This window comes from Parasteatoda tepidariorum, chromosome 12 (genome assembly GCF_982258835.1).
Source record: "Parasteatoda tepidariorum strain Cologne lab strain chromosome 12, Ptep-v5.0, whole genome shotgun sequence".
NCBI classification, from domain to species: Eukaryota; Metazoa; Arthropoda; class Arachnida; order Araneae; family Theridiidae; genus Parasteatoda; species Parasteatoda tepidariorum.
Genome location: NC_141766.1, coordinates 66942371 through 66956179, shown reverse-complemented (window position 1 = coordinate 66956179; position 13809 = coordinate 66942371). Strand labels below are relative to the sequence as shown.

Sequence of the window (13809 nt, the reverse complement as noted above, 5' to 3'; positions counted from 1 at the left end):
TTTGTCTAAAGTAAGAACTCCCCTATCCATTCAGCAGCGACTATGGTATCAAGATATAACTATTTCAAGTAGGGGTCATTGTTTAGGACAGGTTTCGGGTCGGGTAGGCGAAAGAATTTTGTTTTCTTCGGCCAACTGTGTTAACCCTAGAGTGAAAAGGAGCTACCTTCCCTGAAATGCTTGTTTCCATGGCAGCCTCAGACTTCGTGGTGGGGGGAGTTCTTACAGTAGACAAACTGTACCTACCAGCTTATTTAAGTGTGACAATAAAAATAAATAAAAGGAACATAAAAAAGATACATTCAGGGTTCCGAGGGAACCTTCTACCTCCTTGCTTCAGAATGTTTAACTAAGTGGTTGGTTGAAAAGTGAAATTCTTTAATAAGAGACTAACAATCCAAAATGAGATACGAAAGGTTGTTAGTACGTGATTTCAGAACTCTGCAAAAAATCTGAAGATGCTAATATCCTAAACGCACTTAATTGTAGAAATATCGAAGCATTTCATTAAAAAAAGGTTTCAGTGTATTTGTACAAGAAATTATGTATAAGAAATTACCGTAAGTGTAGAAAAGCACAAAGGGGCTTAAGTATCCTGGGACCACTAATACGCGATCATCCCTGTCACATTTAGAGAAAAAAACTCATACGAAAAACTTTTAAATTGGCTTTTCAAATATATTATTTAATTTTAAATAATATATTTGAAATTTAAATAATATATTCGAAATTCAAATAATGTATTTATAAATAAGTAATAAAAATAAATGTGTTAATAAATTCATAAATAAATAAACTAATGCTATATATTATCTTTCAAGTGGTTATGTTTCTATCTCAACTGAAATATTAATATGTTTTCGAATTAGAATAAAATTATGTCTTAATTAGAATAAGAGTATGTCGAAATTAGAATAAGATTAAGTCCTATCTTTCATTCTTATTGAAATAGAAAAAGCTCAATATTATCTCAATTAGAATAAGAGGCATGACTTGCTTTCCTTTTCTTTCCCTGTTTCAATTTAAATATTCACTTTTAAAATTTCACTTTTTTTGTTGAAACTTTGAGTGATTCTTTTTTGCATGGTCAGTTTTCATGTTTTTTTCCAACTTTAAAATATCTAATAATCATTTTAAATTATCTGTAATTCGTGATACATATATTTTAAAGGTTTATTCCTTTTTGAAATTTGTAATACATATCGCTCATGGGCTGCAATAGCGGCTCAGCTCAAAAAATCAAGTTTTGAGGTAAGTGGGTTTAAAGTTTTCATTGGTAAGGAAAATGCATAAGAAATGCTTTAGTTTGATTAAACGAAGATTACCTTCAAGTTGAATTATGAGTTGTGCTGCTGAAAGAATGTGTATTTTCATATTTACACCTGTTCTTAGTCCAAAACTCGTGTTTTTTAAGTTGTGCCACTTTTGCAGCCCGTGAGAGATATATTTTAGTTCTTTACCTTTAGTTTGTCTTTTAGTAGTTCATATAACTGTTTTATAATTTATTTTATAACATTTTTTAAAGAAAAATTATGAAAAAAATATAAAATTTTAATTTTAAAAACTTTTAAAGAATATTTTAAAGCACAAAAACAAAAATTGCTGAAGAAAAAAAAGAAAAAATACGGATATTTTCATTCAAAATATGCTCAAAAGTTTCAGCACTTAAGCAAAATACTTTTATTTATATTAAAATATCAAAAATTAAAAACTACATCTTTTAAAAATTTTTAAATCTGTATTTTAAAAAATGATTCATAGAAGCCTTTTCTTTTTACAGATTTTCTGTATATCATAACAATATAAAAAATTTAAAACAATGCGAACGTTTTAAAAAAAAAGATTAAAAATGTGCATTTATGAATATTTAATAAACTAAGACACAGCATCTATTGAATTAATGTATTACTGTAACGTATACTATATCCATGCTGCCAGTATAGCCTGGTTGACAGGGAGCTGGACTCTCGTTCGTGAGAACGGGAGATCGTGTCCAGCCGGCCGAAATGGTGACACGCTAGATCTGTCGGGTCACAAAGTCCTCTATGTTCCTATCGCAAATTATACCTCTGGGGGTATTGAATTGGAGATCTCTGGTCCATGTCAAAATGACGATCTGTGGATGAATGTATGAATGTGTTCGCCCTATAAACAGAAGTCACGCATTGGCCATGCGTGGAGGAAAATAAGAACAATCTCACTTTAATAGCTTACGACAATAACAACAACACTATATCCATGCAGATGCTGTACTTTATTGTTATATTCTATCCAGGTGACTGTTAAATAAGTTAAAACGAGTAAGAGGTTTTCGAAAATTTTAAATGCTCTTTTTTCAAACACAGTGTTTTTTATGCTTACCAGTTCGATTATTTCACTTTATTCCCAATTTGATGAGCGTGCATATTATCAATGTATTTTCATTACACGCTTGATTTTTTAAACAATGCTTCAATAGGTTTTGATCGATCAAATAATAAACATAAGTTATTAAGTTTTTTCAGGTTATTTAAAATGAAAATTTTACCTTTGACGAAAAATCGCTGAATTAATAGCACTGAGGAACAAATTTTTTGTTGCATTTTGTCGGGTGTGGGGATATTAAATCTATAATTGGTTTTTCTCCTAATGCTACATTTTTTGTAGTAGGAAATGTCCTCGTACGCGGTTGCTTATCTAGTATGACTTGTTCAGAAGCACAGGAGAAAAGAGTTCATAATAAGAAAGCGCCTCTAGCTGCGTATGACGACACTTCTGGGCATGAGTTTCTATGCAATTTTAATTCTGATGCCGTGCTCGAACTCCCCTAAAAGATTGTCGCAGCATTCATGCGAACCCTATTCAATATATAATGCTTTTATACTTTTTATTTTATAACCGTCGTTGAACAGCTGACCGAGTTTTCAATTTACGACTACTAACAATCAACTCCGTATCCTTGTAATTTTGAATCTAATCCAGAAGAACTCCTGTATCAAGCATGGAAAGAAATTTGCCTTCGTGGTGGACTTTTTAATGGAACTAGCCCGCATTTGCGTTATATGGAGCCCCCCAAGAAACCTCCCACGGTTAGCCTGACGGACTCTAACCCATGATCCGTCTACCACTTAGGATATCAGCACTGTGGTCGTTATAAGCATACGAAATTCATATCCACCAGCCATCTCCGAACCCGGTTCACCTCATTGGAAGTCGAAGCGCCCCCTCACCTATCACGCACATTTATACTTGTATATTTCGACAAAAAATGGACTAAAAATGACATTTGTATGCATATCTAAAACATTGTTCTTAGAAGCTTAAAATGAGGAAATTTGACTTCCAAAATGATTTGAAACGGGGAAGTCATTTTTCAATACAGAAGTGTAATAACTAAGTGCATAAACTAATTTAAATGTAGATTAAAACATATAATAAAGATATGTCTTTATTTGTAGAAATATTATGATTGTAAATTAAAGCTTTTTATTGAAGTTAATTCCTTTTAACCCTTTGACGCAGATTTTTTATTAATTGCATTTTTCATTAATTCAAGTTAAAATGTATATTTAGTACTTTAATAATTTATGATTATGAAATACAGCCTGAGACATCGTTGTTTTAGTTTGCGTTAAAGGTAAAATCTTCCAAACAATAATTTTTCAAATTTGCACTTATTTAGATATAAGAGAAACAGTTATTCATCATTGAAATTTCTTTAATTTACAAAATCAATTATTGATACATTTTTGAATACGAATGAAAAAATATTTTTTTCGAACTACTTTATTTGCGTTTTATATTTTAGTACAAATAAAATTCCGATAATCTAACCGACCAAAAAAATATTAATCAAATGTAATTAATTGAAATTTTTAAAATTTTTTTTAATTGCATTTATGAGTTTTCTTTTTTCTAAGCTACATATTTCCAAATAAAATTCACATTTTCTGCCTTTATTTAAGGCTCAGAAGATTTAATACGTTTTTAGAATTCACAAACATATTTTTCATGTTCCCTAATCTCTAAAAATGAACGTTTATGCGTTACTATTTCAACTTAAATTGTGCATCAAGAAAATGAAAGCCTATTATGATAAACTGCCTTATTCAAAATTACTACGTGTAGAATTGTATTGTTTTGATTTTCAGAGAAAAACAATCATGCGTGATTTACTCGATTTTGAGCTAACAATAAACATTTACTTTTTAAAATTAAATAAAAGAAAGTGTAAGTAATTGAAAAATTGCCGTCACGGATGAGGAAAAACGATCCTTAATTTGTTTACAAAGTAATTTTTTCAACTTCTTTTAAAAAGGCTAATTTTAAACATTTGCTTGTTTTCTTTCTAATGGCCTTGTCGATAAAAGTTAGATCTACTACCTAAAAATGGACGGATTTTAACAAAATTAAGGAGAAACTAAGCTGACCAACGACCCAGGAAAACTAAAAAAATGAAGGTAAACTTTCTTAAATAAGCATTCGAAACTTCAGTGTTTTATTTTTTCAATAATCTAAAAATATATTTCTGTTGGAGAAACTCTGTCAGGGATTTCTGTTCGCAGAATATTAAATTGGAAAGTTAAAGGAGTGAGTATTTAAATATCTTTTTAGAAACTTTACTACCAGTTTTTTTAGGTTTCCCGGAACTCTACTCTGCTTTAGAGACATAAGACCTCTAATGTAATAAATATAGATTTTTTTTTCTTTTTGTGATTTTAACTGATATGAAATGTGTCTATAAATTTTCGAAACTGTTTCATTTAACCTAATTTTCTGAGTACCAGCTTCTTATACATAAGGCATTATATGGTACAATTTTATTTACTTAAAAAATAATGTTTTATGACTTTTTTTTCTGCATGAATTTACAAATCAATTGCACGTGTAAAAATATGGTTATTTTTAGTTTCGTAAATTTATAAAGACAATAAAAAGTTAAAAAAAAGATTTTGATTAAAGTATAAGCCTTTAAGACTGATAGGAAACCGATGTCATTTTCATATATTTATTTTTTCTGACTCTCTAATTACAAGCAAAAATATATTTTTATTTTTTTTTTAATTATAAAAAATAATCTAATAATTAGTAAAAAATTTGCTCGACAGTCGAAATTATATTTGTACTAATCTAATTTATTATATTTTAAATTATATTTATACATGCGTGTATTATATGTTACATATAATTTACTTATTATATGATACATATAATTATATGTATGCATATAATTTACTATACATAATAAATTATGAAATCTGATAAAAGTAGTCTTAATTTTTTTTCCATTAATATTAAAAAATTTATCAATAATTGATTTTGAAAATTAAATAAATTTGAATGACGAATAACTGTTTCTCTTAGACCTAAATAACTGAAAATAAGAGTAAATTTATAAAATTATTGTTTGGAAGCCAGCCGTATTTCGAAGATTTTACCTTTAACACAGGTATTTCTTGCGGAATTTCATACAGCCATAAATTAATAAAATTCTGAAAATAATATTTTTAATTTATTTTGAACTGAAGTAAAACCAAAATAAGGAAAAAAGGAAGAAAATTATGTTTAATAAAAATTCTACGTCTGAAGGTTAACCTATTGAGTAGTTTTACGATAAATAAATATCGATTATTTGAGGCAGGTGGATTTTGTCACACAATCTTTCGAGAGGATACTTTTATAAAATGTGAAAAAATACACTATTGAAGTATTCTAGAATATGTAAAAAAAAATAAAAATTTATAATTTTTTTACCAAAAATTTAAAATGGCTGAAAAATAATAATTACATTTAATTGATTTAATTTCTTAAAATTTTTTATCGCAATTATGAGATTTCTTTTTCTGAGCTACGTATTTATAATTCAAAATCGTGTTTATTCGTTATCGTGTCGTTAAGAACGAATCCTAAGAGGATTTTAAAAGAACTTATATTGATAAATTAAGCGTATCAAGGTATATAACAATGAAAAAATGCTATAACTACCCTCGTATATCTTCAAACGCATTACACTAAGGAAAAAAATAATGAACTAACAAGACAATGTGTCTTTGAACGAAAGACTGTTTTTTATGTAACTACGGTGCAGTCTTCATGGCTTGTTGGGGAAAACTTGAATATGTTAAATAGTTAATGCAGACGATATTTTAATTTACGAAATCAGACATGTTATTTAACTGTTAACTGATTTTAACTGTTTAAAGAAATTTTGTAAAAAAAAAAATTCACCTGTTACATCTTTAACTTTTAAATCAGATATTTCTTTATTTTAAATTTTAAGTCCTCAACTACAAAACAACTCACACTGAAAAAAGGACAAAACATTTATTTTTGCAATATTAAACAGGATATAACGGATATAAAGTCAACAGGAAATAAAGTCAGGAACCTGAATTGAAAAAAAATAATAAAATATTTGATGAACAGAAAAATTGATCGGCAGATTCATTTCATCAAAAAAAAAAACTTATGAAATAAAATATTTCTAAATTTAACTTAAAACATCATTAGCAATCACATAAAAATAAAAAAAATGATAGATGAACTTTTCAAGACACTATTCATCTGTTTTTTGAAAATGAATGTAACTACGTTTTTTACTTTATTTCTTCTTTCGACCGGATTTGCTAAAAATAACTAAGAAGAATTCTTAGGGTAACTAATTCCGCGTGACGTCACACTGGTGTTTATTTAGTTAAAATGATTCGAATTAAAGCTATTACAAAAAGTGAATTAGATTGCGCTCGTAGGGCTGAAGAATTAGAATTATAGGTTATTTAGAAATTTCTTTTTATATCGAAGAGAGGGGACATTTTTGAATATCTTGAATTCTATCTTGAAATTAATTGTAATATTGTTTAGATATAGGTATGTGCGCGCAATTCTTCATCTAAAGCTATAAGTTCAGCCAGTTTCTTGAGTAAAAGCAAAATAAGCATTGTTTTAAACTTTTGAATCTAAAATCATGAAATATAGGTATTAGCATGCAATCGTTCCTCGAAGGCAAGAAGTTTAGCCATTTTCTTCAATGCAGCAGCATAAGCAAGATAATCATTGTTTTTTACTTTTGAATCAAAAATCAGGAAAATCAGATGCTAATCTCACAACTAAAACTAATTTACTTTTATTTTTCGTAATGTTTGACTAAAAGCTGCAGTTTTTAATTATTGTACTCATTTTAAAGAAATACATGCAAAAGTTTTGTTCCAAATAGAAATAAACTATATTATGTGGTAACTTAGAAAAAAAACCTAGACAGTTTGGAGATCCAGAAAAAAAATTAAATGCACCAGAATGTTACTAAGTGTAAATAATTTTGCAAGTTTTAAATGAAATCATATTAAGATAATTAAATTAAAAAATGTTATTACTTTAAATAATTTTTGAAGAACTTTATTTATTAGGTTGTTTTTAGAAATTAAAGCTTTATATTTCGGACTTCAAAATAAACAGATATAATTAAAACAAAATGTAATAGAGTAATTAACGTAAACTTCATTTTAAGCGTATTTTTCGAGCCATTTTGAAAAATATTTTTTTTATTTCTTATTGCGGGCAAAGTAATGACACTATGGTTAAACTTATGTGCAAAAAAACGAGAACAGAAGACACACTAAGAATATAAGACGATATGAAAAAAGCTGTATGGAAATTGTAATAGAGCGCAAAATATCATATAAGACGTGCATCACGCATATGCAGAAGAGCATAAGTCATGCATATGGAATTAAATTTACATCATTGTTATACCAGGTAAAAAAAGGCTCAAGTAAAGAAATTCGGATAACAACAGTAAAAATAATTCTTTTTCGATGCATAATTTGTTCTAAATCTTTATCATAGAACGAGCGTTCAAAGACTTTAAAGGTTGCCTTGTTTACAATCGAAACTATCTTCAAAGAAAAATATATTCATTTTTCAAAGATGATCCGTTCTTTTAAACCATGACAACTATTAACCATGACTACAATAAACCATGGGGTACTATTAGACAATAGTTTTTTTTAAAAAAATTCTTAATTTATTTTTCACAACATCTTCTATGTTAAAGAAATTAGTTTTATCAGTTAAAGTTACATTTTCAGAAAATGCAGTCGGTAATACCAACCTCATACGCTGGAGGAGGCAGCTTTAAAATCTCATAAAAAAAAAACACGAATTTTTATTGCATATATAGATTCTTCAGAAAAAAGTGCGCCAATTTGGTTTACAGGTTTTTGCATTGTGACTCTCAGAGGGTCCTCTAATAGAAATTGAAGATGGGTTACAAAATATTAAAAATATAGTTTTATGTGGAAGATTCAGATTGAAAAATAAAAATAGATGTTTGATACTTCGAAAAAACCGATCATTCCAGCGTCAGAAGGGTGAGGTAAGATCTGTGTTTGTAAGATCTGGGAATCGAAAGTCATGTGGTTAGTCGCTGAGCAGTACCATGGGCACAGGGATCTGGAGAAAATTCCCTTCCCTTTCAGATCTATGTCTAAATTGAGGAAGTGGTCTCACGAATGAGTGAAGCTACCATCATGGAGGTTCTGAGCTGAGAAATACTTTCACCCTTGCGGTGCTCTCTTGTCAAACGGAAGGTGTACCTTCCAGACTTAATTCAGAAAAGGGTGGTGGCTGGCGAGCTTGGCTTGTCCAAGTGTCATTAGAAAAATCAATCTAATTTTTCATGGCGGTATGAGTATAAATATACAATAGGATTTATTAAAGTGAATTTACATATATTTAAAAAGTTTAACCGTTAATTAGAAATTTTTATTAAAGATTTTAATCGTTTAAATTGAAAGATTAAAGAAGCAGGTCAATCCTCTCCATTGTTTCTGGTAAAAATGAGCGAAAACCTTTGCTGTAAGATTTACTTCTTATTGCTGTTGAAGGGAAGTTTCTTCTGACAAATCCCAAACTCGTAATTAATGGGCACCTGAGTAAGAATAATTTCATACAATGCAAAACAAATAATAATTGTAATGCACAAGCATGATTGTGAATAACGCTCGTTGGAAGGTATGAAATTGTCACAGGACAATTCATGACAATTGCCTGTATATCTATAAGAGGGGATTGACCCATTTTTGTTTTGTTTATTCTGCAACCGGTGTCTCATACCTTCCAAACCATGCGTGTCTATTACAATTGTTGAATGGTTTTGTACATCAAATTTCACGAAAATCGGTCCATTAGTTCTAGAGACCGCAAATTCTCTTAATTTCTTACTCCATTCTTTTCTGAAAATTCGATAACAATAAGCAGCTGATTCAACTAACCAATGATGACCTCCTATATCCCGCTAATGAAGAAAACATTTTCGGGAGTATTTATCGAAATTTTTTGTGGAAAATTGAAACACTGCAATACAAGAAACGTTCCCTCTTTTTCCCTTTTTAAAGAGGGAAGATCATCCTGGTACTAAAAGAAAGGATAGAGGGCGAAGATAGAGCGAATTAATCATTAAGTAATGCGTGAAATAAATGAATAAATTATTATGAGAATGAATTAAATGACGCGAATGCGTAAACGGGATTCTTTTATCTCAGCACACGCAGCTCTGGAGAACTGAGTCAACCGAAATGCTTTTTCAGAACAGTGCCCATTCCGTGAAAAAAATCATTGGACCATTTTTATTCCAAATTGTATCCCTTCTTTCAATAAAATAATTAAATTAATAAGGAAAAACGATTTTTAGGTAAAGTTTATGGAATTGCATAGAAAACATTTCTTGGGACGGTAAAACAACTCAACTTCTGAAAAACAATTGAAAATAAATAAATAAATAAAAATAAATAAAAGATTAGTCGAAAAACGAACTATTCCATTGAATTGTAAGCCTATATAAACTATCAGCAAAGTTTTGTATCTTAAAATGATGACTTTACTAATTTGAGTCGCGTTAGTTGATGTCCGAAACATACTTAAAGATCATTATATTTTATTTACAGCAGCAAGTGCCGACAATCAGCATTAATTGATGGCATCTTGACCATGATCCAAGCAAAGTTTCAAAAAAGTGCTACTCTTTATTTGCATGCGTAAATATCCACCCATTGAAATAAAAAAAAGGACATTAGAGTACAGAATATCGCCCAGTGGTCCTTAACTTTAAAAAAACATCAATGTCGGAAATATTGGAAAATGGTCCTTAACTTTAAAAAAACAACAGTGAAGGGAGTATCTTGCAAACATCCTAAAATTCAAGAAAACATCAATGTATGGAATATTAGAAAATAATCCTTAGCTTAAAAAAAAAAGAATTTTAAAAAAAAAAAAAAAAAAAAAAAAAAAAAAAACGTAGTGTAGGTAATGTCGAGAATATTCATACCAGGTGATGTGATTAATGCGTATCAGATTTACCAAAGGACGTGGTTATTATTTAAAATAACCTTATCAACCGGACATACAGTGATATGTGAGCCATTGCCCGGTATTCCTTACACTTTTTAAGATGGATGAGCTCCACCTTCCTGAAAGGTCAGGAGCTCGTTGATATTTTCTGGTGTAAATGAAATATAATGATGATATTTCAGATATCCACCAAAGCATCTGTGTAATTGTTGTTGAGAGTGCCTATTTCTGCTTACTACCTTAATACTAGTTATATTAAACTAGTATTATGTATGATTTATGAAATTATTGCTAACAACCAACTAAAAGCCGATTTAGTTCAGCAATTACAAACACAAACTAGGTGGCGATATCATAAGAATTTGCGAGGAGGCACTTCATTACAACCTGTATCCAGAAATATCATCGTCACTAGGTCCACACCACCGTTGTGAACTAGCTGTCCACGCGCATTTGAAACGGTACTTTTATTTCATCTAAATTATCTCAATTTTATGTTAATTTTCCTTTTGATAGTAATAAGTATCAGTATTTTTTTATAAAGGGACAGAAATTCTGTTTTATCGTATTTAAATAATTTTGGCGATCTTTACAAGTTAATCGCCAAATCATTAAATTATGTAAAACAGCTATTTCTGGCACTTATTTGAATGATAATTTATTTGCCTTGATCTATATTTTTGTGATATATGATAATAACTTCTGTTTAAGAAATAATTAACCTTTTAAATCGAATAAAAGGAATTGAATTGCACTTTTGAATTGAATTCAATTGCAACTGAACGTCTGATTTGTTTTTATTAATAGCAATAATATGACTGTTAAATGTTTGAATGGTTACAACATGAACTGTTACAATTCATTTCTTTTTGCAGGTTGATTTTATTTTTTTAATTTAATAATCATCGTTCAACAGCAGACCCAATTTTGAGTTTACAACCTCTGATGTTCAACTCCTTAGCCTTGTAATTTTGAACCCAATCTAGAAGACAAGGAAACTTCTGGATCAAGTATTGGGTGAAATTTTACCTTCGTGGAGGACTTTTGATGTAACTAACCACAATTTGCGTTACATGGAGAGGAAGACCACGAGAACCTCCCACGGTTAGCCTGACTGAAAAGGGACTCTAACCCATGATCCGTCTACCACTGAGGATATTTCACTTCAGCACTGCAGTTGGTGCAAGCCGGATGAGGATTCGTATCGACCAGCCATCTCTGGGATTCGAACCCGATTCACCTCATTGGAAGGCGAACGCCTCAGGATTTCCCTCAGGATTTCGCCGGTTTTCGTCTTTTCATTGAATAATCTCTATTAAAAATCTATAACATTGTGAATTACAAGTGCAAATTAGCAACACTTCAACTATTAAACTTTCACAAAAAGAGATCAAAATTTGAAAAAAATTTAAAAATATTTAAAAATTAAAATTTAAAATTGTAAAAATTTGATCAAGATTTGAAGAAATATTTGAAAAAAAAAAAACTCTGAAAAAAGCATGCTAAAACATTTTTATCACAAGTATAAATTAATGATTAACATATACGGAAACTAATAAGTTGATTATATTCTTAGTAGAAATTATGAAAATAATTAATTATATCATCTTTATGATGTTTACACTCTATTGTTCATGGAACATTCCTATCCAAGTCATAAAAGACGTACTATTGCATTGTCTCTTCTCAGGTTCCTTTTAAATTTTACAATATAACGTTTAGTTTTGAGTATCATTAATTACTCACCTCATCTTCAGAATCGGGCCACATTTTCGTACAGAAATAAACACTAAACAAACGTTAATACACAATTCTTAAAATTTTCACCCACAAACAATAATGCAGATAACAACCCACAAACAATATAGCGCTATAGATTTTATAATTTCACTCAGTGTGTTCGTGTTTCAATAACGAACTTCATCCCACCAATAATTTTACAAGACATAAATGTTTGATCAGGTGAAAGATTAAAGGATTTAAGACACATGCTTGCGGCTGTTGTCAGAAGATCTGATAACTCAATGCATAGATTGCATGCATTAGCTTGGAAAATATGTCTAGTATTCTTCAGATTCAAATCACGACATTTAAGCATAGAAGGAAGTTACGTAAAAAAGTACGCAAAATTAAAAAAAAGGATCACCCTGAAAAACTTTTTTTAAACAGGGCGGTTAGTTAATGCAAACGACCTATTAGTTAATGCAGACCACCGATTAGTTTGTGCAGACGATATTTTAAGTTACGAAATCAGAAGGAAAAAAAATTCTGAATAAACGTAAATTTTTTTCGACGGTTTCGGATTTCTAACTCCCAAAATATAGGGGGTAGCCGCAGTTTGGTAAATATGTTCCCATTAGTTTGATCAGGAGACCCCTTAATGTTGATTTTACTTTTTACACATATCTCAAGAACTTTTTAAGTGAATTGAAAAATGATTCCCACAATTTAAAAATTTGTTCATTCAATGATAATTTCACGCAAAAAATTACTTTTAGTATTTATTTATTGTTATTTTTTACTATTTTATTTAATAATAGTTTTTTTGAATTGTAAGGTATAGAATTATTTTAAAGAATGTAATTTTATATGGCAACAAAATCAATAGTATAGTTCTTGAGAAATCGTATTTTTAGAGGGGTCGGTAATCCGTCTAAAATAAGGTATATATTCAGAGAAAGCACGCTTTAGTATTTGATTTCGTAACTCAAATTATCATCTGATCTAATTAATTAGCATATTTCCGGTCAAGAACCATTAAAATTGAGTCCTAGAATATGAAGATTAGATCAAAAGTTATTCAGGGAGGTCCATTTATTAGCACTACTTATTATTTAGTATAATGATAGCTCAAATTAAAATAGCTCAAAACAGCTCCTAAAATCTGTCTTCAATTGTAAATAAACATAGTAATTTGTAAAGGTGATTTATAAATAAACATTTGTAAAAAAAGGGCTGATTATTCTAAAGACATTCTTTTCTCATTTAATAAATTTGGAATGGTGCAGTAAACTTTTATCTAATTAGATTTTCTTTTCGGATGTTTGATAGTTATAGACTAATTAAGTTTAAACTTCACATTAGATGATGATTGTCATGATGTGTCTTTTTTGAGCGTTTTGCTCATAAATGAGCTCTTTTAATTTTGAGCATGTCACTAACTTCATAATGAGTACATGGAATATTTGTTTCGGGGGACTCATTTTTGATCAATTTTGAGTTTTTTTTACAGTGAAACTGCGTGTACAGCGGTTTTATTTTGGATGTAGCTTAAAATGCGTGTTTGACGCATTAAACATTTTTTTCAAACTTTTTTTGTTTCATCATTTCGCATTAATTTAGGTCAAAATAAGTGAAAAAATATTATATTTATGGTTATGAAACACCGTCCATATTATTAGACACACTCTATGTAAAATGTTTTGTACTTATTTATGTTCGTGTATCAATCATTGTAATGCAATCTATTAATGCAAATGGGAAGCC

General features: G+C 29.4%; 1 protein-coding gene across 1 annotated transcript in view; it reads right to left on the bottom strand.

Annotated features, from left to right (window-relative positions):
• LOC107440965 (ATP-binding cassette subfamily G member 4) overlaps nucleotides 1–12233 on the bottom strand; it is a 46939-nt gene extending 34706 nt beyond the window's left edge. Inside the window, exon 1 of the mRNA XM_016054066.3 lies at nucleotides 12070–12233. Coding sequence (XP_015909552.1) covers nucleotides 12070–12093 — 24 coding nt within the window. The 5' untranslated portion in view covers nucleotides 12094–12233. The remainder of the gene's footprint in view (nucleotides 1–12069) is intronic.
• Between the last annotated feature and the right edge of the window lie 1576 nt (nucleotides 12234–13809).